Source organism: Neospora caninum, chromosome XI (assembly GCF_000208865.1).
Source record: "Neospora caninum Liverpool complete genome, chromosome XI".
In the NCBI taxonomy this organism is placed as follows: domain Eukaryota; phylum Apicomplexa; class Conoidasida; order Eucoccidiorida; family Sarcocystidae; genus Neospora; species Neospora caninum.
The window spans coordinates 5,123,776-5,147,931 of record NC_018397.1 but is presented as its reverse complement, the minus strand read 5'-3'; the positions used below and the strand labels follow the sequence as shown (position 1 = coordinate 5,147,931).

General features: G+C 52.6%; 1 protein-coding gene across 1 annotated transcript; it reads right to left on the bottom strand.

Moving 5' to 3' along the window:
• Positions 1 to 334: 334 nt before the first annotated feature.
• On the bottom strand, positions 335 to 24,156 carry NCLIV_059150 (conserved hypothetical protein; the record flags this gene model as incomplete). Its single annotated transcript, XM_003885469.1, has 30 exons — positions 335 to 409; positions 1,067 to 1,230; positions 1,969 to 2,059; positions 2,329 to 2,418; positions 2,741 to 3,018; positions 3,678 to 3,809; positions 4,143 to 4,229; positions 4,501 to 4,570; positions 5,042 to 5,149; positions 5,599 to 8,853; positions 9,598 to 9,816; positions 10,982 to 11,141; positions 11,744 to 11,887; positions 12,647 to 12,867; positions 13,416 to 13,664; positions 14,043 to 14,166; positions 14,621 to 14,732; positions 15,086 to 15,598; positions 16,612 to 16,807; positions 17,390 to 17,542; positions 17,872 to 18,003; positions 18,406 to 18,472; positions 19,314 to 19,505; positions 19,923 to 20,020; positions 20,440 to 20,560; positions 21,366 to 21,502; positions 21,957 to 22,275; positions 22,780 to 22,928; positions 23,206 to 23,346; positions 23,944 to 24,156. The coding sequence occupies 30 exons, from the start codon at positions 24,154 to 24,156 to the stop codon at positions 335 to 337; spliced, it is 8,010 nt and encodes a 2,669-aa protein (XP_003885518.1).

The following is a 24,156-nucleotide window of genomic DNA, read 5'->3' as shown; positions in this document are numbered from 1 at the left end:
CTGAAACGTGTATGAAGAAAGCTACACATCCTGGATTCGCCCTTTAGACCTCAACACGTGCATGCGCATACACGTGCACATTGAAGGAACAGAATCCACACCCTGCAGTCCACCCCGCACATCACGCACCACTCTATCCGCAAACTTCTATACACATACAGATACAAATGTATATGCATACACGTATTTACGTGTACATTCATGCGTTCCGTTGCGGCTAGAGAAAAGGCGGTTACGCCTGCGTTGCTCAGAAATTCTGGTTGACACCAGCGGGCAGAGCGGTTGGGGTCTGAGCTAGAGAGACTTTCTCGCCGCGAAAAGGTGCAAAGACCCGTCAACTGTCGTCGGGGCGTTTCACGTGCTTTGGCTTTCTCTTCCGCTTCATTCGCCTTTCTCGCTCTTGGTTGCTCTGCAAGAACGCAGACGTCGAATGTAAAACGTGCAAATGGAATCCCCCCGTTTCTACACACTACCTCTCTCTGAGGGGTATATACGCAGTGGATGGGCGACAATTTTGGGTGTAGAGGACGATTTTGGTCGGTACAGACAGTGCTAAAAAGAGACACCTCACAAGACGTTTCTCTCGCAGATAATGAAAACCCCAACTCGGACAGCGACGTAACGGAACACATCAGTACCCATATAATGAATGCATATATATATATATATATATATATATATATATATAAGATGTGAATATGTGTATCTACATATATATATATATATATATATATATATATATGACTGGGGCTCATGCAACACGAAGTGACCTATCTACGTATAAATATCGGAGCAAGGACATGACATGCTTTTCTCCACGAAAGAAGCAAAAAGGAAACGCTTGAGCCGGTTTGACCGAACATCGAGATACACCTGGAGGCATGCAACTCTCTACACTAAGCCTTCTCACACAAGACTCTTCCTCGCAAATACCTATACCTACGTCTCTCTCTCTCTCTATACATGTATACTCGTGCGTATTTTAACATATAGTATCTTTGTGGACGGCGAGACGACTTTTCGTTTCGGGTGCCAGTCTTTGTGGCAGGTTCGCCTGCCGGCTTACAATCAAGGGGACTTCTGCGCCGAAGAAGAGCCACGTGCTGATGACGCCTCCCATGAGGGGAAAGCACTTGGCAGTGATGGCGTAGACGATGTTGTCGACTGGAATGTCGAGGAGTTTCCGGAAGCGTCGCGCGCCACCCAGGTAACTCCGAATGTCGTTGACATCTGCACAGAGACAAACAGCGAGCGCCACGACCGCTTCAAACCGACCCGCAAGAATTCCCTCTCAAAGAGCCCGATTGCTCTGCCTGCATGCGCCGAACGCTCGAGACTGAGAAGCGTCGCAGCCGTGCATGCACACGCAGCACAGGCCTTTCACAGCACACGAGTGCTTTCCCGCTTCGTCGCTTTCATTCGACAGCTCCACATGCTTCTCCAGAGACTCTCGCTCTCTTCTCTCGAGACCCACGAGACGATATTTACCCAGTTCAACCCTGTATTACTTAACTCAGTCAAGTCGTGAAGCCTTGATATTCTGTACACCAGCCGACCTAAAATCGTCAAGATGAGAGAGCTCAACGCACGCTTGCAGGACGCCACGTTTCGTACGCACCACATGTTGCCTCTGGGTGGTGTAACGCTTCGCTCCTGACAAAGCAAGACTTGCGACGCGTTCTGCCAAGGGACTTCCGATGCGGACCTCAAATTCGGCTCGGAAGAACGATGCTACGAACGCTGAACTACACCCGAATCGAAACATATCTCGTTACACGAAGACAAATATCGAAATCTACAGATACGCAGCATTCTATATACATACAAGCAGCACTCTCTCACCAGTTGCATGCATACATGTACATATATATATATATATATATATATGTAGGTGTGTAGGCATATAGAGACGTGCGCATGCAAGGACGCAGAGAAGTATTGATATTTGCCCGCATATTTTAGGTTTACCAGATGAGGAGAAGTGGACGGGGAATCCGCAGAAGACGTGGTTGTTGCGCACGGGGAAGTTGACCTGTTGCCAGATATAGTAGACTTCTTCCTGAAAAAAGACGAAGCACGAACGGAGAGATCAACGAGGAAGCTGAGGAAAAAGCGCTCAGCGCTTCGAGGGAAGTCATCGCACCCTCTGAAAAAGACACAGAAACGAGGGAAGAGCGAGGCACCGACGTCGGGCTTCGCTGTCTACAGATGAAGAGCGGAACACGAACTCGCGACGCACTTAGGGTGGGAGACGAAGGGAGAAAGACAGGTCAGACGCGAGTCCCGTGCGCTTGAAAAGGTGGGAAGGGTCGAAAAGGAAAAACTCACCATGCGATAATACCACTTCCATTTCGCCGTTTGATCAGCAGCGTATTGGCCCGTGGGAGAAGGCCTGTGCCACTCGGTCGGAGCTCGAATCTGCGAAAGAGAGATTGAGAGGAAACCGATTAAACCCGCCTGCCACACCATTTCGTCTGGTTCCTTCATTCTCATGTTTTCCTGCTGGTCCACGTCGACTGCATTTCCCCCTTTCTATGCTTCGTCGCCCATGCCTTCCTTTTCTCCCCGCCTTTCCTGCTGGATCTTACCCTCCTCTCCTGTCCTTTGATTCTTCCTGTTCTTTTCGTCTGACTCTTTCTTCCTTCCCCTACTCTCCTCTTTTCCTCTGAACCCATATACCTTTCCAATTCAGCATCATCATCTTCATCATCATCTTCTCTTCTTCTTCCTCAGGTCTCACCTGTTCTTTGGTGGCTTTGTCCGCGACTGGTTGTTGCACGGTCATCCTGGAAGAGCCGTAGACAGAGGCGCTGAGCGAGGCTTCTTCCGTCCCCGCTGGCGTCTGCACTCGCGCGACCTTCGATGGTCTGTCTGTGCGCTTGTCTCCCGTCAGCCCGAGAGCTGCGACGTCGACGCCGCCATCGTAGGCCGCAAATTCCTCGGCGCCTTGCGTCGGCGCCCGCAACAGATCCTGGAGCAAGGCCTCAGTGTCTTCCTCCTGAGGCGCTGGAGTGTACCCTGGCAAGCAGAAACGCCGAGAACACAGCAAGGCACAAACCCAACAGAAACACTCACCTCGACACCCTGATCTCAACCTCAGGCGACACCTTTTTCCTCACAGAAAGGGACATCCACTGCCCTCGTTCCCTCAGAATATACGCACCCGTATATTTCTATATTTCCATCTATACACACATGCATCTATCTATCTATCTATCTATCTATCTATCTATCTCTATCTATCTGTCTGTCTGTCTGTCTGTCTGTCTGTCTGTCTATATATATATATATATATATATATATATATACATATAAGTGTGTAGAGAAAGGGTGGACACAGCGAGACGGGACACAGGAGACGCCAGATGGACGTAGACCAGTTCTTGAAGAACATGGAACCCGGCGACGGACACACCTCGTTGTTTGCCTCTCTCCAGGCGCGAGTGCGGCAGCATGCATGCAAGAGATGTACGCACGTTTTTGCAGAAAGGGGGACTCGCATCATGTGCTTCTGTAGAAACTTCTCGCTCGTGAAAAAGAACGAAGCAACGCTTTTAGATCGGTACAGACTCTTCCACCTAACGCGAATTGAGACTGGAATACTACCGCGTTGCGCATTCCCCAGGAAGAACAAAGCTCCCTCGGCTTCAAATGTCTGCACACTCGAGAGGTCTTACCTGCAGGGACTCCCTGTTCGTACACTTCTTTGGCGTAGCCGACATCCCACCCCTCCGGTCTGGGCCCTTGCGGCTGTTTGTCTTTTTTCTTGTCGATGTGGTCCATCGCCCCGTACTGCCCATAAAGGTCGCCTGAAAGTCGCATCGCCGGGGCAAAACGGTGTTTCGTTCAGGGGACCGAAAACAGGAGACATCATCTCCAGAGAGCTGCGGCCACGCGCATGCGCAGATTCATATAGGCGCAACAACTTGCATTTTCACCTACCCCTAGAGAGACAGTGGAGAGACAGAGGACGCACCCGAGGACAAACTGGGACAGATGCGGGGGCCGAGCCGAGAGGGAGTGGGAAGGAGGTGAGGGGATGGCAACAACCGAGACGCGAGAAAGGAGGAAAAAGGTAGAGAAGGCAAAGCGGAGAACAAGAAAAAGACAGCTCCCCCCCCGCAGTTGTTGTTCAATCTCACGCTGGGGCCCGTCGATGTAGTCGCGTTCGCCTGTGTGCTGGTTCACCCGGTAGGCGCCCTTGCCTATGCGGTAATCAGCCAGGCGACCTGCGAGCAAAAGGAACACGGATATCACACCTTCGTCGCTCTTCCTCTCTCGTGCTTGTGTTTTCTCCCAACTCCTCATCTTTTTGCCGAGGCCGTTCCTCTTTCTCCGTGTCTGCTCTTTTTTCTCGTCTTCTCCACGCGGTTCGTCCATCTGCCTCTTGCGCCAGCCCGGACCCTGTTCGCGCTCTTTCTCCACCTTGCTTCCAAAAACTTCTCTCGTGCTCTCTTCTCTCCTCTGCAATCAGCAGTCGAAGTGGAAGAAAACGCTCACCGGCATTCAGCTCTGCTTGCGCGACTTCGCCCTGTTGCTGGACCGCTCCTCTCGACTGGTCACCAAAAGCCTGCGGAAGACCGACAACAGGAAAGCGACGAGGGCTCAAAGACTCCCGCCTTGCGTGTTCCTTGCCCCATCACTCCGGGGTGCCTGTGGGAACGCCACCCCCCTGGCAAAAAAGCGCGTTTCCACTCTGTCCTCTCAGGCACTTTGTGCAGGGACAGCTAAACGTGGTGGATTTCAACATCCTAGGAAGCAGACCCGCTGTTATCCATCTTGTGTTCTCCCGCGGCGGACAAGGCCTCTCTTAAAAACACGCATCTTAACATTACTTCTGGGGCGTCTTATTTTCCACGACACACCGAGAGACCGCCACCCGACAGGCATGTCGCCTGCATGCCAATCTCCGCCCCTTTTCCTCTCCATGACATCGCAGGTTCTGTAACGCACGCGCTCGGTCCTCCGTCTATGTATACACGTGTGAACAGTCTGGAGACTTACGGGCCGTGCTGCACGGCCTCTTTGCATGTTGTCTCACCTCATCCCCGTAAGGGTTGCGGTAGGTGTACTGATACGACTGCGATTGCGGATCCCAGTGCATCCCCTCTGGAGCCTTCAAGTTCATCTCCGCAGCGGTCGGTCGGGCCTGCGAAAACACGAAGAGACTAGACACGACGAACAGCAGATGGCAGACTCGGAGAGAAGGCACACCTTGGCCACAGAGAGATCCAGCGAACAGACAGCGCATGCACGGCCTCCAACACACAAGTTAGCGGGTGAACCTTGCACAGGCCTCTCGGCATCCAGCGAGACGAGACGCAGAGACCTCGGAGAACCTACCACAACCCTATATGCGACGCAGACGACGAACCTGATCGATTTCCCCCTCCCTCTTTCTCTCTTTCCATCATCTCCCTATCTTTCTCGCTTTGCATTGCCTCCCTTTTACTCTCTTTCGCTTTCTGCTGTCCCGCTGTGGTCACTTCTGATATCGCTCCCCGCGCGCCTCCGCAGCACGCCGTGTGTGCACGCGGGCTGGAGCCTCTTTCGCTTTCTCTGAGAAGATCAAGAGAGCCGCCGTTTCAAGACTCTCACCGGGTTCTGCACGCCCAAAGCGCTCACCTCCTGAAGCTTCTTAGGCATGTCGTCGTAGTCGAGGTTGTACATCATGGCGTGGTCTGTCGCCGCGGAGAAGTGGACGGCGCGTGCTGCCTTTTTTTCAGAGGCCTCGCCTGCCTTCTCTCCAGACGGCGACAGCTTCGCGCAGGCAGAAGACGTGGCGTGGCACTGGGACCTGTTTGCCTTCTCCCGAGAGCGTCTGTACACCTCGCGCATGCGTGCTGAGGCGGTGGCGGGCGCAGCCAGGGGCAGAGGACACGTCCGTTCTTCCTTCTCGACTTCAGCTGCTCTGTCTCCTCTCGCTTCCTCTACCTTCCGCACAGACCCCGGAGACACAGAAGCCGCGACGGCCTCGGCAGTCTTTTTCCCCTCTGAGGCGGCGCCCGGCTCGATCTGAGCCTCCCGCGCGCCAGAGCCAGCCGCCCTCGCGTCCGACGCCTGGACAGGCGCCGCGCTGGCGATCAGTTGTTCAATATCCACACGGACAGGCGTCGAGGTCTGGTCTCTCCCTTTGCGTTTCCCCCCCCCGACCTCGGCTCTGGCTTCCCTTCCCTTGCCGTGCTTCGCTGCAGGGTCGCCCTGGTGTCCTGCCTGAGCTGCCTGGTCGTCTCTGGCCTCCGACTCGCGTTCCAGAGACTCGGCCAGGAGCCGCGCGATCTCCGCCTCGCGCTTCTCTGCGCGCAGCCGCTTCTCTTGCTTCCTTCGTCTCCTCTCCTCGCGCACCTGCGTCCGAGGCGAAAGGAGGTACGAGAAGGTGGGGGGGACGTAGACTTGCCACGGCCCAGCCTGCGGGCGCCGGCGCTTTTTCTCGCCCGGCCCCGACGCGGGGTCATCTCCACTCAGTTCTTCGCTCTCTGACGAGCCCCAGACGAAACTCCGGCCGCGGGTGGGAGCGAACGGGTCTTCCTCCACGTCGCTCGGCGGCAGCGAGCCTTCGAGAGTCTCTGTCTCGCTGCTCGTGTCTCTGTCCTCCGAAGCGGAGAGGGACGCGGATCCCCGCCGATGGCGCGTCTCTCGATCCGACCTGGCTGACCTCGACAGCGACCGAACGGACCCTGTCTCCTCTCGCGTCCCTGTCTCCTCTCGCGTCGGCTCGGGGCGCGCCTCGCCCGCGTCTCCGAGGCCGCCCTGCGGCCGTCCCCGGCCAGAAGCGCGATCAGCCTCGCGAGAACCTTCGGAATCGACCGGCCGCTGCCCCGGAACCTCGGCGCCACCGCCAGAGCTTCCCAGGCCGAACCCCGCGAGAAGGCGCCTGCGGCTGGCGACACTGGTGAACGAGGCCGAGGCCGAGCCTTCTTCTCCGCAGCGCGCCGCCTCTTGGCCAGGCGCACCTGCGGAAAGTTCGCGTCTCTCAGCATCCGCTGCGCGGAGCCTCAACACGCTGCCGCGCTTCCTCAGCCCGCCCTCGGCCTCTCCCGCGGGTTCTCCAGCTTGCAGGGGACTCGCCCAGCCGTCGTCGTCGCTGTCGCTCCCAGACCACAAAGACACATACGCCTCGGAGACCTGCGAAGGCGACGAGTATGTCGAGTCTGCATCTTTTTCTTCTGCACCAGCCTTGCCCCCGCCCTCTCCCAGCTTCCTCGCCTCGGGCGCCTCGCCGTCGACTCGGCCCTTTGTCTCTTTGTCTCCCGTCTCCCCCCCCACACCAGGGACGCGCAGCAACTCGCCCGCCGTAACGTCTCTGGGGGGATTGCGAGCCTCCGCCACGCGCCTGCCTTCTTCTTCAGCATCTTTCAGCATCCGCAGACCTTCCCGTTTCGCTTCTTCGGCGGCCCGTTGTGCGCGTTCCCCTGCGAGAGCTTCGAGTCTCTCGTACACTCTTCGCCGCATGTCTTCTTTGTAACGCAGCTTCTGGTCGAGGAGTTTCTTCTGTTCACGCGAATCTCGTGGGAGCGAGAGCCCCCGCGAAAACCATTCCCCAGGCCTTAAAGGGGAGCGACACTGGCCTTCTCCCAGGTCTCGAGGGGAAACGACGTCGGTACCGGAGAGCGTTTCCTCTCGCTGTTTCTCGTGCTGGCCTGTCTCGCCGCCCCCGCGTCTTTGCTCTGGGGCGCCGCGCGCCGCATCGGCTGTCCCCGGCGTCCGCGTGGCGGGTGCGTCTCGCGCTCGCGGTTTTCCCCTTCCTTCCCGCCGCAAGGCGCGCGGAACGGCCTCGCCTTCCAAATCTCTCTCCGCGAAAAACTTTCCTTCTCTCTCTGAATCTGCCTTGGTGTCGCCCCGTCCCAGCTCCTCGTGCACGCGCGCTTCGAGCGCCCGACACGTCTTCGACATCCGCCGCAGGAGAGCCGCAAAGGTGACTGCGCTCGCGTTCAGCGAAAATCCCTTCTCCAGATGCGCCGACGAGACTCGGACGGGAGACGGGGAAACGCTGCGTCCCTCAGAGAGCGGAACTGAAGACGAGGAAGAACGGTTCGAAGACGAGGAAGAGGAGCGTTGAGCCGTTGTCTCCGCGGCAGACTCCACCGAGGAAGAGAACGGAGGCGGCGCTTGCGTTCCTGGCTCTAACATCCGCGCAGAAGGGACTGGCCCTTCGGCAGGACTGGTCCTGTTTTCTGTCTTTGTTTTTTCTCGCCCGCCTCGAAGAGAGCGGAGTTTCGAGAACATAAGCTGCGTCTCTTCGTTTAGACCGCCTCCTCGTCGCGCCTGCGAAAGGGGGACCAGCCGAGCTGCTTTTCTATCTTCTCGCTCAGCGTTTCTCGTTTCGTTCGCCTCTGTCCGCTCGTTCGCTTCCGCCCCCTTGAGCAGCGTCTCGCCCTCTTCAATGGCTTCGCGCAGGCGCAGAGACAGCCGCCTCAACAGAGTCTGTCGCTTCGACGCTCTGGATGACGTGAACTTCGTTCCCTCCCGAAAGGAGACACTGCGCCGAGGGCCTCCTAAAAGGTAAGCAGAGGAAGAAGAGGAAGCAGATGAAGAAGAGGAAGCAGAGGAAGAAGGGGAAGCAGAGGAAGAAGACTGAGAAGATTGAGAAGAAGACTGGGATGAAGATGCGTTGCAGGAAGAGGAGGGGTGAGGTGAATGGGGCGTTGCACGTGTCGAAAGAGAAGGCGCTGTAGGAGAGCGCGACCGGGGAGAGGAAGGCGGAGAAGCGAGATGGCGTTGCGCTGCTGAGAACTGTATTCCGGCAGGTGCGTAGTAGTCCCCCCGCTTCGCGCCTCCACCTTTTTCATAGGACTTGACCAGATCGGCTTCTGCTTTCTGTTCCAACTTCGCCATTTTATCTTGGTAGCGAATCTGCATGAGACACCGCATGCACACAGCGCAGAAGGCTTCATTCCTTGTGTCTACTGTCTCACGCCGAGAGCTTTTCCCCCGCCCATGCGGAAAAGATGTTTGCCACGGGGAACTCGAAGAGCAGACCCAGTTCTGTTGAGAGACGCCGCGAACAATCCATATATGGAACAGATTACGATTCGGTTCTCGAACAAAAACGACTCTTGACCCACATCCCACGAGTCTGCCTTCAGCCTGTGTCAGGTCGCCGGCATCGGGAAAAAGGCTCGAGTCCTCGAAACGCCTCAATGCGAAAACATCTTTCTTGGACTCTTCCGCTTCACCGCTGTCCACGTTTCTGAGCCAAATTCCCACGGAGGCCCTGAGAGCCTTCGTCGGCTTCCGGGATGCTTCGCTCTCTCGAGCGGACGATCGACGGACCACACGGATTTACCTGCAAAGAGTCTTCCCCTCTCTCGACGTTCTAGAACCATGTAGGCATCGACGATTCTCAAGACAAATAAATATGCACATAAATACAAAAATGTATACATATATACACACCTATGTGCATACACACAAAAATATATGCATATATATATATATATAGATAGATAGATAGATAGATAGATAGATAGATAGATAGATAGATAGATAGATAGCTGCGTGTGCGTCTGTGCATCGACCGATGCGCGCCCACAAACACTTGGACGAGGAAGTCGGGTATCCCTTTGCATGCAGTGCGTTTTGAGCCGTTTTTCGCACCTGCTGCTCGTAGCCTTCGACAGGGTTCATCGCCAACTCTGGCGCCGGTGGACGCTTGTGAGGCACGAACTGCATCTCCCATCCATTTGCAGCTTGCGCTTCCTGGAATCCCTGCCCCGTGTCGCTCGCGGCGAAGGGATCGAAGAAGCCGCCTGGGGGGGGAACGTCTGCAAACATGCAGTACGCGTCTCCGCCGTACTCCGAGTACATGCGCAGAGCCTGGACAGGAGAGGCGCGCAGAAAAAAAGGAACGAGATACGAGAAAGGTAAAGGGAACGCGACGTAGACACAGAGCGACGAACGCAGAGATAGATAAAAACAGAGAGACGGAAGGAGAGATAGACTTGCGAAATGCGAGACGTGGAAAGAGATAGGGGGGAAAAGAGGTTGAGAGTGACGCGCCGCGACATGCATGTCGAACGGACGACGGACGATGGCGGTAACAACGCAACGAGAGAGAACGGACGGAGGGAAGAAGACGAGAGACGACCGACGCGGCGCAAAGATACATGCCAGAAAACGCAGAGACAGGGGAGGAGAGATGCGAGAAGCAAGCAGCACGTCCAGAGGCAGGTTCCCCAGTGCAGCTTCTGGACAGGCCGCGAACCCCACCGGTTTTGAACTTTGTTCCTGTTCACAGCACCCCGGTTGTGACTTGGAAGGTGAGATAGGGATGACCATATGTCTCTTTTGTCCAATTTCTCTCCTGGCCATCCCCGCGACACTTCCCTCCGCCCTAGGCAAAGGGCGTTTATCGAAACTTAGGAATCCCGCGCGGCGGCTAGAGTGAGGAGTTGATGCTCTACATGCATCCGCCTCTCTGGATCGACATGCGCTGCCATGAATGATCTCGTGTAGAGGCAGCGAGACCCACGGCTGCAGATCCCGACAGAGCCGCGCATCCGTCCACATGACTGTTTCACGAGACGTCGAGAGACGCATGCACGGCGTCTGCTCGACACCCCTGACCCCCGACAGAGAGTAGATCGGTTGGTGCAGACTATCGAACCTATAACACAGATTAACTGAAAGAATACAGGGTTCAACTATCGGTTCGTTTCCGAGCCCGAGACAGAGCACAGACCTAGTCCAGCCGTGCGCGCTAGGTATGTCGAGGCGTTCGGCGGCTCACGCCGCGAAACCGTTCGAAAGAGATCGCGTGGTGTCCAGCGTATATTTGAAAAACCAACATTTGTATACAAGCTGTACGAATATCATGATATTCACTTTGGAAGGCTCCTTCCTGATGTTAGTCTGTGCGCAAGACTTAGGTGCGACCGACGTGGAACAACCTCAATGTGGTAGGATTTTGAAATCCAACACTTTTAGGTGTCTTCAGCAGTCCACCGTGCATGCGGCAGCCCTTCCGCGTTGAGGGCCGGACTTGCCTGCTGCGTCTCGGGCATCGTCTTCTCCTCCGAGGAGAGCGTCGTTTGCTGGCTGATCGTCTGGTAAAACTGGCAGTCTGTGTCTTGGAGCGCCTCCGCATTTTCGCACTCATCGGGAAACCCACTCCACCCCATGTGGTTCGCGCCTGGATCCGGCTTGTGGAGATCGTCCAAATGCATCCTGCGAACGCGAGGCCGCATGCGAGAAAGGAGACGCGGGGACAGAGCTGTGCACGCGCGAAGCAGCGAAGCCCGACGCGCGCCAGAGAGTGCTTACGCCGAACAAGAGACAAAGAGAGAAACAGGGAAGGATACAAAAAGGAAAAAGAGAAAAGGAGACGGAGAGAAAGGAGACAGAGAGAAAAGGAGACAGAGAGAAAAGGAGAGGCAGAGAGAAGACGGGAAGAATACAGAAAAACAGACCGAGGAGGGCAGAAAGTCGCGAAAGGAGCGCGGGCACCGCAAGGACATCAGCGGAGGAAAGCGACAAGGCTCGATGTTTCGCGGGAGAAAAGAGATAAGGGAAAGAGAAAGGCGTGCACATGCAGGCTTGGAAGAAGCCCCGGAAATCCACCGAGGGTCCGCACAAGTCGAGAGGTTTGACAATTTTTTTTCATTGGCTCAAACGCAGTCCGCTACACTTGCGTCGCTTCTGAGGGCTCTTTGTTTCGCCTGAAACCGAGACGAGATGCGGAGAGAACGGCTCAGGAGAGAGAGGCGCGAACGCGAGAGAAACCCCGACTCTTCGTCGCTCTCACCGGTATTCGAGGAGATCCAAATAGAACGTCAAGCGAAAGAGAAGCTCCTCACGATGCTCAAAGAAGACTTCGAGGCCCTTTTTCATGCGGTGAAGCCGAATGTGCTCCAACACACTGCTCGCCAAATCTTCTGCCAGCAGCTGACTGGAGCACAAATAGCGACGCACGAAAAAAAGACCCGAGAAAAAACCTCCACAAACGATACAGACACACATGCAGCTCAGTAGTTCTATATGTATCGATACCTATACGAGTCTATATCCATCTAAATCTCTCTGTATCTATCTCCATCAATATCTATATCCGTCAAAATCTCTCTGTATCTATTTATATCCGTCTATATCTATATCTGATTCTCTGTGTATCAATCTATATCCGTCTATACCTATATCTAAATCTCTCTGTATCTATGTATATCAGTCTACATCAATATCTAGATCTCTCTGTATCTATATATACCAGTGTATATATATCTATCTATTATCTAGATTCACGTTCATCCCGTTCTATCTGCATCGGCATACTTGTATATTAATCTAGTGCCTAGGTTCACGTACACGCAGATCTACGTGTATCTATCCTTATCTATGTCGCCCCGCATCAAAGGTCTACTCCTTTTCTGCCTGCCTAGCGCGCTCCGTCCGGAAACTTCTCGCTTTTTCCACACGTCAGCTGTAAAGATGCGGAAACACAGACTCTCTTCTGCGCGGCGGTCAATGTTTTCTCGCATGAATTGCCTCGGTGAAAGTATGTAGCGCTAAACAGACACAAATATCTAAGCAGATATGGATATCCGACCAGACGTTTACTGCTGTAGAGGTGAACCGACATCGACAAAGAAGAGAGATGAGCGATCTCTGGCAGCGGAGAGCAGAGCCGCGCGGCGAGGCGTGCGCGCTTTACCACTTTTTGTCTCGAATGGGAGGCGCCAAGAGAACATCGGAATCGATCGGGTCCGCCGGCTCCATCAGCAGCGGTCGCCACTTCCACTCGTCTTCCATGTCGTAGGTGATGCACGCAGGGTGATGGTTTTGCAGATTTCCCCACAACTGGAAGTTGTTAAACACCACTTCGACAGACGTGTAGGGAAGGTAGCTGAGCGTCTTGTTAGGATCCGTCAACCCCTACCAACACAAACAAAAAAGCCACAGAGACCAAAGGCGCCGATGGACACCCTTCACAGCTTTGCATATATTTACACATAACTATATCATATATATATATATATATATATATACGCGTGTGTGTCCCGATGATCTGTATCTGTGGTATATATAAATATGCATATATATACATATATATATATGCATAAAACCGCGGTTTGTCACGGTTTGCCCCTGCAGTGTCACCCGCTCGGAAGCAAGAGGAAGAGAATGCGCAGCATCATCCCACGGTCAGTGGTTCCTGAAACGCAGACAGGCGACAGCTACGCACAGACCACGCTGCCACGCGCATGCGCTCAGTCTCTACACACTGACAGGACGCACATCAACAACACATGAGCGACGAATACATTTATATACTTGAATATATATATATATATATATATGCGAATAGAGATATATACGGTACATTTAGGTCAGTATCCGTGTAAGGGTGAGAAGCGACAGCAAGGGAACTTTGAGTCGGTTTGCGTGCAGGTTCCTGGGGCCTGGAGCCCTTGCTGGCCGACCTTGACAGGAGTGATGGGGAGATGGTCAATCTGCGACCTCAGAACTTTCATCATGTGTTCTTTGTCGACTTTCTGCTTCACCGCTCCCGTAATCCGCTGGTCTTCCTGATCGATGTTCTGAGACTCTTCTTCGAGCACCACTTCCGGATCAACGAGTTCGTCTGCCACGAGTTGGTCTCCGTAAAGCTCCACCTCGGGGACGGCGGTGGCAACCGCAACCGCCTCTGCATGCGCAAGCTTCGCCTGTTGCTGTGGAGCGCGGGGCCCACACAAACAGACGGAAGAAAGATCGAGTGAAAACGAGACGAAAGGAAAACCAGACAGCGTGAGAGGCAGAGGTTACACGGAGAGAGAAGAGAGAGGGGAAGAAGAGAGAAAGACGGCGAGAAAAAGAGAAAGAGGATGAGCAAGAGAAAGCGGATGAGAAAAAGAGAAAGAGGATGAGGCCGAAGACAGGAGAAAAGAGACGGATAAAAGACAGTAAAGGGAGCAGAAAGCATGGACAAATCGAGAATAAGAGAGGGTAATAAAAGAGGGAGGAGGAAAAGAAAGAGGAGGAAAAGAGCGAGAAGAAAAAGAGCGAGGAGGAAAAGAACGAGGAGGCAGAGATGGGGAGAAGAGACTGACCATGGACCACTGGTACCACTCCTGCAAGTAGAGGCCTTCCCAGTATTTCTCGGCGTTCTCGTTCTGCTGCTGCGCAAGTAGGGCTGCGAAGCCCTTGGGAGGTCCCCCAGGTGGATAGCCCCATCTGGACATTTCGATTACCAGGAAGGCGACACAACGAAACAGACGATGGGAATGCAACGACGTCGATCTGACCGAAACAACCTCCACATGCATATATACCCTGTATGAACATATTCACACAGGTGTTCACCTATGCGAGCATTCTTCTGCAGAAAGATCCCCACCGCCGTTTCGCGCATGCACACAGGTGTGCCTGCCGCAGTCGAGAAGGGCGGCCTGGGAACCGCGCGCGGGAGGAATTGGATGCGGATCATCCACAGCGGCCAGGACTACAGACGAGCGAGAGAAACGCGAGAAGATAAGCCGAGAAGCTAAGCAGAAAAGATAAGCATGGAAGATAAGCAGGAAATGGAAAAGCTACTGATCCGCGGGAGCGCATCCCCAAGGTTCGAAGCTGGGCAGAGCACCGCGCGAGGGGCGCAAACGCGACGTCTTTTTCTGCAGCTAGGGGATACCTGAAGGGGAGATTGTATCTTTTCTTCGTGGTAACCTCCCACATCATCACCCAGCCTCCGGCGTGGCGGGTCATGACCCAGACGTGCTCGTCCTGTCCGTCGTTCGTGGTTCCTGAGAGCGAAAAAAACACGTAACCGAGGCGCGATGAAACATGGGAACCCTGCAACCAGATCTATACCCGTCGATCGCCACATATACTTGCGCATATACATACTAAAGCCTCTCTCCTCTTACTGTCTATATATATATATATATATATATCTGTATGTATACATGCATATATGTATATATATATATATACACACATGTGCATATATTTGTCTGTATCACGTCGACGGGTGAAAAGCACATCGCAGAATCAGCTTGCAAGTCTAGGGTAGAGACGTGCATCTTCTGTGTGTTGACTGTGTGAGAAGATGCATCGGAGTTTCGGCACGGAGGTTCCTGTGTCTCATTCCCGGTACCTTTACAGACGTAGGCGTCGTAGTCGAGGCCGAGGAGACAGCTGCACAGAAGAATTGCGTGGTCGTTGACTCCGCCTTTGCGCGTGATGAGGATAGTCGAGGGGACCTGCCAGGCGGCGATGCGGCCGTCGCGCATTTGTCTGGGGGGCGAGAGGAAAGTGATGTTGCTGATCCAGTGCAGGAGCTCGCCTTCCGGAGAAATCTGACTCGGGACTGCAATCGGCGCGAGAAAGCTGGGCAGCGGGAAGGTGCCTCGGGTCTGCACGTGCTCGGCGGTGCACAGAAAGCGGCGGTCGGAGGGTGCGTCGGGAAACCACTCCGCGTACATTTTCTGGTACTTGGAAAAGTCCGAGTTCCACTTCTTCGTCACTTGCGCCCAAATGTCGTTGCTGCTCTGGACTTGCGGCGGATCCGGCAACTCGACGTTGTCCGGCATCGGAGGAATGAAAAACATCTCAAACCACAAAGTGCTCTTCCCCTGCAGCGACGGCGGCAGCGCGGACCCCTTCAGTTCTGGGCAGGAGACAGGCAACACTTTCGGCAGCGAGCGGCTCCAGAAAACGCCGCGCGAAAAAGAACGTGCGACGCGCCAAACGCACGTGGAAACTCGCGAAAGGACACCGTTGAACAAAGAGGAAAAACGAACTCACTCTACGCACTCCGGCCCCGACTGAACGAAAAAGGATCGCCACAGACCGAGCACCCAACAAAACAGGCAACAAACACCACACACGCACACACACGCACGTTTACACACAACCATATATATGCAAATGTATATGTGTATATACATGTATACACACATATATATATATACATATATACATATATACATATATACATATATATACACACACATATATATACATACATATATATACACATATATACATATATATACATCTATATATACAAAAGAAAGATGCAATTTAAAAGTATGTATGTACATAGAAATGTACAGAAATGTGTAGCCAAATGTAACTGTGCATGCACATATGAGTGTTTGCGCATGCATGCAAAAGGCGATGTGCGTCCACGGCGTACAGACCGGGGAGTTGGTGGGCTTTACACTTTTGGGGCGCATAGAGAGAGAAACATCGTGAGGATCGGAAACAGAGGCGAGGGCGCATGCAATTCTCAGAGCTCGCTGGAGAGCCCGTCGCTCAAATGAGCTCAGCGTCGCGTGGCGGTGACCGAGCAAGAAACTCTTTCATGCAGGCGCCCGGTCCCCCACAAATGCAGGAGCCTACAGAGAAACAGACGTGCAAAACCTGTCAACTGCATGCCGCTCCTTCGGATGCCCAACTGCCAACCTACCCATCGGCACGCACATACTTATATATACATATATATATATATATATATATATACGTACGCCTCTGTTAATACAGACAGCGTACACGCAGACATACGCGTATCTATGTACATAGGTATATATATATATATATATATATATATATATATATGTATATATGTACATGAAGCCACGCGGGGGGGACAAGCAGAGACGCGCGAGATGCACTCACCGAGGATTTTTCTGAGGACGAGAGTTCGATAAGGCCACTCGTAGGGCACAGTCGCTCTCTGGGCGCTGCTATCTATGAGGGGTTCTTCTCTGTCTTCATCGTCTTCTTCGTCGTCTTCATCCTCGTGGCGCTTCGTCGCGAACTCGGCGGGCCGCCCATCTGGCAGGCGTGTCTTGTCGTCTTCTTGCCCCATACCCTGCGAGGAGAGAGCAGAAAGGAGGCAGTAGAGAGGAGACGGTAGAGAGGAGAGAGCAGAAAGGAGACGGTAGAGAGGAGACGGTAGCGAGGAGAGAGCAGAAAGGAGAGAGCAGAAAGGAGGCAGTAGAGAAGAGACATTGAGACCGCGGCAACGACTCCGGTGTCACGAGTGGAGAGAGGACGCGCCCCTCCGCAGCGGTCCTTTTCGAGGGCGAGGAAAAAGCAGAAAAAACTGAAGAGGCAGAAAGGTCTGGAGACGTCAGTAGGGACGGGCCATCCCTGTGCGGGGAGATCGTCCAGCGAAGAAGACGAGAGAGAGGTTTTGTTCAGGCAGGTGAAGCACCAGAGTCAACCGAAACTGTCTTCCAAGCTTCCAGTCTCTGTGACAGGTGCCTATGGACAGTGCCTCTACACATATATGCGATTCTATCTCGAGTGCCATGCACACAAAAATACATCTACATGCACATATGTGTGTATATATACGTAGGCATATGGATAAAGGTTCCCTTCACGTGTGCATGAGCGCACATGAACGTGTACGAATATCGGGTGAAGAAGCTGCAGAGTCGCGGCTTACCTCGGCGAGACATCTCTCTTCCCACTGGCCCTCCCGCCAGATCGCGTTGAGGTGAACCTCCGAACCGCCCAGAAAGTCTGAGGTGAGCTCGTCGTTATCCCACACCTCGAACGAGATCGGCCCCTTCGTGTACAAATCCAGAGGCAACGCAGTCTGTCGAGAAACACCGAAGCACGCGGAACAGGACGACTCTACACGCGCATTTGCACACTTACGGCAGAAATACAAGCACACACACGTAGATACACACAAAGGGACTTGCATATATGCACGGAATTGCATATATGCAAGTATACGCGTACGCTTGTGGCTGTACAGGGACCACGGAAAGGAAGTCGAGAGATAGCTCATGACAACGGGCAGAATCGCGACACGGGGAGAAGGACAAGAGGCCGCAAAACGGAGAAAGGATCATCCAACACACTCCGGCAGGAAGCGACTGAATGGAGAACTGCTCCTCAGCACAGCTCTGGTCACCGTACCTGTCTGAGTGTTGGATTGGTCCTCTCACGCGGATCCAACAGCCGCACAGGGAAATAAAAATTCTGGTTGTACACAGGTCGGAGCGTGTTCTCGCGCTTGTTGCTCGTATTCACCATCGCATCCCACTTTATCTAAACACAACGCACCTACACAGTCACTAATGGATGTATACTGGACATAAAAACAACCATTTATATATGCAGATACACAGTCCCACACAGAGGAACATATATATACATATTTATATGCAGACAGACAGAAAGATAGAGGTAAAGGTGAGGGGGTCAGAGGCTAATCCGGTTCGGTCACGAGCCTTTGAGGAATGCCGCGAGAAAGCTGGATTGGATTGAGGCCTGTGTCACTTGAGTCCAGGCACGTCCCCCCTGTTGCCAGTGCTTCTGTAGAGCCAAACAAGATTCGGCGACAAGAAAACCATGGTGCGTCTCTGAGAAGCGAGGAACCGCCGCGGCGAATGCATATATATATATATATGCGTCGGTTTCTCTCGGTGTTTTTGTATCGCCTTCCTTTACCTTGACAATCGGGTCTGAAGAGTAAGAGTCGGCATTCGCTGCTGGAAGATGCTCACATTTGAAGAGGCTGAAGAGCCGCACGAAAAAAGACGACTTTCGGTTTAATTCGTTTGAAAAGCTTTTGGCTTGACGCAACTTGCACACCCCTAAACCTCCATACACGTTAACCCCTTCGTAGCTGCTCCCAAGGATATAAAGAAACGGTACACTTTTTGAAAAAACCCAACTCGAGACAAAACCCTCGGCGACAGCCCCACTCCGCCCGATGTCTAGGTTCCCCCCGCGGCGCAGTGACTGGCGGAGGAAATGTCTTTCCAGAGGTTTTCCGACGGGGGAATCCCCTACTCCGCCGCTGCATGCGCGCACCTTGTACAACAAGCAGCTACATAGGCGTCTAGATGTCGATGTTTCCATCTATCTAGCTATATCTATCGATCTACCTATCTATATATATGAGCATATAAATGTGCAGATATGTATGTATGTATGTATGTATGTATGTATGTATGTATGTATGTATGTATGTATATGTATGTATGCATGTATGTATGTATGCATGTATGTATGCATGTATGTATGTATGTATATATGTATATGTATGTATGTATGTATGTATGTATATGTATGTATGTATATGTATGTATGTATATGTATGTATGTATGTATGTATATGTATGTATGTATGTATGTATGTATGTATATATGTATATGCATGTATGCATGTATGTATGTATATGTATGTATGTATGTATGTATGTATGTATATGTATGTATATGTATGTATGTATGTATGTATGTATGTATGTATGTATGTATGTATGTATGTATGTATGTATATGTGCGAAGAGTATGTACATTGGCACATGTAGACGTGAGGCTTTCTTTTGGCGGGTTGCGTTGAAACTCACCGTACGACGAGGAACTGTTCTCTGAGATTCAGCTGCGTCACGAGGGCTGCACCCGCGAGGGGCTGCGCAGGTCTGTTTGGGATTTCTTCGTACTCGTGAATGCCAACCGACCGGATGAAGCAGCGGATGTTCCCCACGAGCTCTCCCTGCTGAAATTTCCGCGGATCCGTCGTCAGCTTCTTCACGATGCCTCTGAAGAAAAGTTGCAGAAAATAAAAAGACACCCCATACATACACTCTGGTAAGAGTCCAAACACAGGTAGATGCGAACACGGCCAAGCGCCCGAGTTCTTCTCGACATGGACGCAGATCGGTGCTCGAAACTGCGGGCGCACGCATGCATATCTAGGCACCTCTAGCCCTATAAATAGAGAGAACGAGAAAGAGAAAATGAGAAAGAGAGAACGAGAAAGAGAAAACGAGAAAGAGAGAACGAGAAAGAGAGAAAGGGAGAGAGAGAGAAAGAAAGAGAGAGAGAAAGAGAGAGAAGGAAAGGGGGAGAGAAAGAGAGAGAGAGAGAGAAAAAGAGAGAGAGAGACAGGGAGGGAAAAAAGACGAAGGAGCAGGAAACGAAGGGTGCGTAGGGGAGTGTCGAAAGGGAAGACTGACCGGAAGAAAGGATATTGAAGGACGGATTTGAGGGCCATGATGCACAGCCCTAAATGGGCTGGCGGCCGATACCACTCTTTCGGGCGGCTGTACAGCAGCTGCGAAGGGACACCCAAGGGATGTCACAAGGGCGAGAAGAAAAACAACATGCAGAAAGATTGCATGCACGCGCATCGACTTGGAAAAACCGATTTTGTCCGGAAAAAAAGGAACTACCCAAAGCAGGCACGGGCGGCGTCAGGGGACTGAGAGAGACCCTTCAGAACCGGAGAGGACAGGGGAGAAGGGAGGGAACGCGGGTGAAAGAAAGGTCGAGAGAACGAAACCGAAAGATGCAAGGAAGGAAAGGGGGGAAAGCATGTGTTGGGGCGTGGAGAAGGCTAGGAAGTCTACTTAAAAGGCGCATGCGATTTGGCAAGGACATGACATCTCACAGAGGCAAGGCGAAGGAAAGGAAACACACAGAGAGAAGGAAAGGGAAAGATTCGAGATAACCTGGGAAGAAAGAAGAGCTCACCGTGACAGTGATGTAGTTGTTTGAAATCGACTGCAAACTGCCGCGATACCGGAAAAGGCCAGCGTTGGGCCAGTAATTCATCTGGCTGACTTGCGTCTTGCGCCGATTTCGGTCTCCAGACCTGTACGCACCAGGGAAAAACGCATCCATTTGCATGCGATTTACATGCAACGACGCAGAGGCGCCATCCGCAGACGTCCCCCCAAGAAAAACAGAGAGGCGCCAAAGACTTGCCATACGATGTGTTGAGAGGTCGCCCGGAAAAATGCAGGTATTGAATACAGACACACGTATCGATAGATGTGCTACACAGAGGCGCCGCTGGATAGATATGCAACTGTATACATACCCTTAAAGATGCACATAAATATACATATATATATATATATATATACATATATATATACAGACACACACCCCCCAAGCTGGCGATAGAGAGAGTGCCCTGGAGAGGCGTATAGAGAGAGAGACACGCTGGAGATGTCGCGAGATGTGTAGACAACCACACGGCGGGGTCATTGGTTAGAGCAGCACAGAGACAACTGGCCAAGGCGCACGGCTCTATCGGCAATTCCACGCACGGGTTCCGTCTCTCGCTCTTCGAGACATCACACGAAAGCTCAGGTGTTGCCCAGTGAGCGTGCATACACGCGCGGGGTGCCAGAACGCATGCAGAGACGTCCATCCGCGCCGATGTGTCCAGGGATGCAAGCACCGAAAGACCAAGTTGTCGACGTACTTGGAAACCCACACACACACACATTCGCGTATAGGTCGATGTATTCATACATGTATATGTACACGTAATTGCATGCACAGGCGCGCATATAATCAGTTTTTTTGTTTTTTTCTTGCGTATCAGCGGAGGCGCGTTTTTGCATGTTTCCGCTGACGGCAACCCCCGCGCTGAGCCGTGCACGACGCACCTGCCCCGGACCGGGACGCTGAAGAGAAGCTGCTTGGGAATTTCTCGGATCTTTTGCGGCATGGCTTTGTCGGGGAGAAACCACCAGCTGTCGAAGGACAGATCGATGTCGAAGACCTCGCTGAGCATGAGCGAAACCTGCAGAAAAATCCAAAGCCGCCGCGGGGAAACAGCTGACATTACCTGCGCAACGCGAACGGAGCATGCAAGACACTCGCCGACTCCCGGCCTCTTCCGCCTCCCAACAGACACCTATGTACACACATATATGCATATATACGTATATAAGTGCGTTCACATGCACATATATCATTGCATTCGTGCATGAGGTGTGATTTTGTCTCTCTCTATCTCTACCTTTATAGAGATACGTGCATCGAGCAGCACACGTGCATGTGTAAAGACGTGCGTGGGTCAGGTGATTTCCACATGGTAAGACTCTTGCGCCAGAGCGTTTCGCTTTTCATTTAGCAGGCTGAGTCTTGTTCCAGGATGTGTTGTTAGCGCTGCGGTGGCCCCACAGTCTCCGAAGGGCGTTCGGATCGGGTGTTTAGACACCGCGGAATTCTTCTACGAGGCGCCCGCGGCTTACACGCATTTTGTGAACCTCGTAGCTTCTTTTTTTCCCTGCGATTTTCCGCCGGAGAAGGATCTGGAACTCCTGCTCGCTGTCGACGATTTCTTGCAGCGTCAGCTTGGCGCTGGCGTACAACGTGTTGAAGGACAACTCGTTGATCTTCCACATCTCGATCGTCACGCAAAACGACTTCAGCTGGCTGTAGGGCAAGAGGAAAACTTTGAACGGCCAGATGACCAGCGGCGCACTCAAGGGCTTGAACTCGCCCGGACGCAGCAGGTAGCCTGGAGTGTACAGAGTGCGGCGACGCAGAGTGCCTTGGATTCGCCGAGACCTAGGGCGAAAGAGCGACCGACAAGGAGAGGAAGAGACAAAAAGAATGCGGAACGGAAAAGGAAGGAGAGAGACGACACCGCGGGAAAAAGACAGACGGACCGCTGGAGCTGGAGCGTGAAACGCCGGGGGCCGGGGGACGAAATGCGTCGGAAGCAGACGGAAGCTTGGGACTGCCTGTCTTCTGCTCCCTGGCTCTTGTCGCACGCCTGCGTTCCTCTCCAGGCTTCTTTCTGACGCCGTCAATCATAGTTCTACAAACGCACTTGAAGGATACATTTAGAGATAAAGACGGTCTGCCATTCCGTCCACAAGTGCGCGGCGGACATTCGAGAAACACGAAAGGATACACAAAGAGACGTACCCTATATTTATTTATTCATCTGCTTGTATATATATATATATATATATATATACGTGCATATAGACGGGCGGGCTAATTTGGCGTTTAGGTTATCACCGCGAACAGCGGCATATCCGCTGCCTTCTGGCACTTGAGGCTCACCGGTTCACGTGTCCGAAGGTGACTGTATAGAAGTAGTACTGCTGTTTGTTTTCGAGGTTCATGAAGGAGTTGATGAAGAAGGAACTCTCCCACATGCGCAGTCGGCTCATCGGGTCCATCGGCGCCCCCGGCCTGTTGTTCCTTCGCAGCTGAGGCGGAAAACAAGGATCGGAGGAAGCGCACGAAAGAGACAAGCACGAGTGCACCACGGGGAAAGCGCAAGAACCAGATGAGGGGATAACACTTGCATACCGGGACGACTGCTGGGGCGATATGCTCAAAACAACATCTACAAATACACCTAGCTACCTACATATATATATATATATATATATATGAGTCAGACATCGATGCGCACGTCGAAAACTACCCACCTGCGGTCTTTCTCTGCGTTTGTGTTGTGTTCGTGTGTGCCGCGAGGCGTACCTTTTGAAGCTCTGCAAAGTCTTCATCGTCGAATTCGTAGCTTTCGTCCGAGCCTTCTGATTCAGTTGTTGTTGTGCTCGATTCCGACGACGTGGTCGTGTCTGTCGATGTCCATTCGTCCTCTCCGAAACCTGCCTTGTACTGCAGAGAAAGGGGAAAAAATCGGCGAACGGTCTCTAGGCTCTCCCGCGAAACTCTCCTAAGCACACTTAAAGACTGCCATGCAGACGGACAAGCACGGAGGTGTGCCGATCTGAACACCCGCAAAAACCCAGGTGGTGTACACATGCCCCAACCTTCATATATATATATATTTATATATATATATATATATAGATGTATATATATTTATATACATTTATATATATTTTATTTATATATATCGATATCTATCTAGCTATCTATCTCTCTAAGGCCGTATGGTCGTCTATATCTATGTGTGTCTCTGCATGTGGGTGTCAACGTAGACAACTTTGGAAGGAACACGGACAGAGGCGTGAGGAAAAAGAGATGCGAAGGCCACAGTGGGAAACCTGCGCATGTGCGCGAGGACGCATGCAGCCCGAGAGAGAAGCCTGGACTGCCCGCGCCAGAATGACGTCTCTTTCTAGGTACGGACAGACTTCCGGAGATGAAGGTCACGAGCAAACGGGAGAGGAACAGGAAAGTTGAGAAAGCAGAACAGTCGAAAGACGACTCGAAGGACACATCAGGGCGCCTCGCGAGGAGAGGACCTACGACACGGTCGGAGCGTCGCTTTCCTTGAGCATCAAAGTCGAAGAGCCGAACGGCTTTGTCTTCCTCTGTTACGTCCGGTTCCTCTTCGTCGTCGTCTTCTTCCTCCTTCGCAGGAGGTTCGGGTATCCCCCAAAGTTCATTTTGATCGTGGATTCTCCCTGCATACTTGTTTTGTCTGTTTTCTCGCCGGTTTCCTTTCTTCTCCTTCGCCAT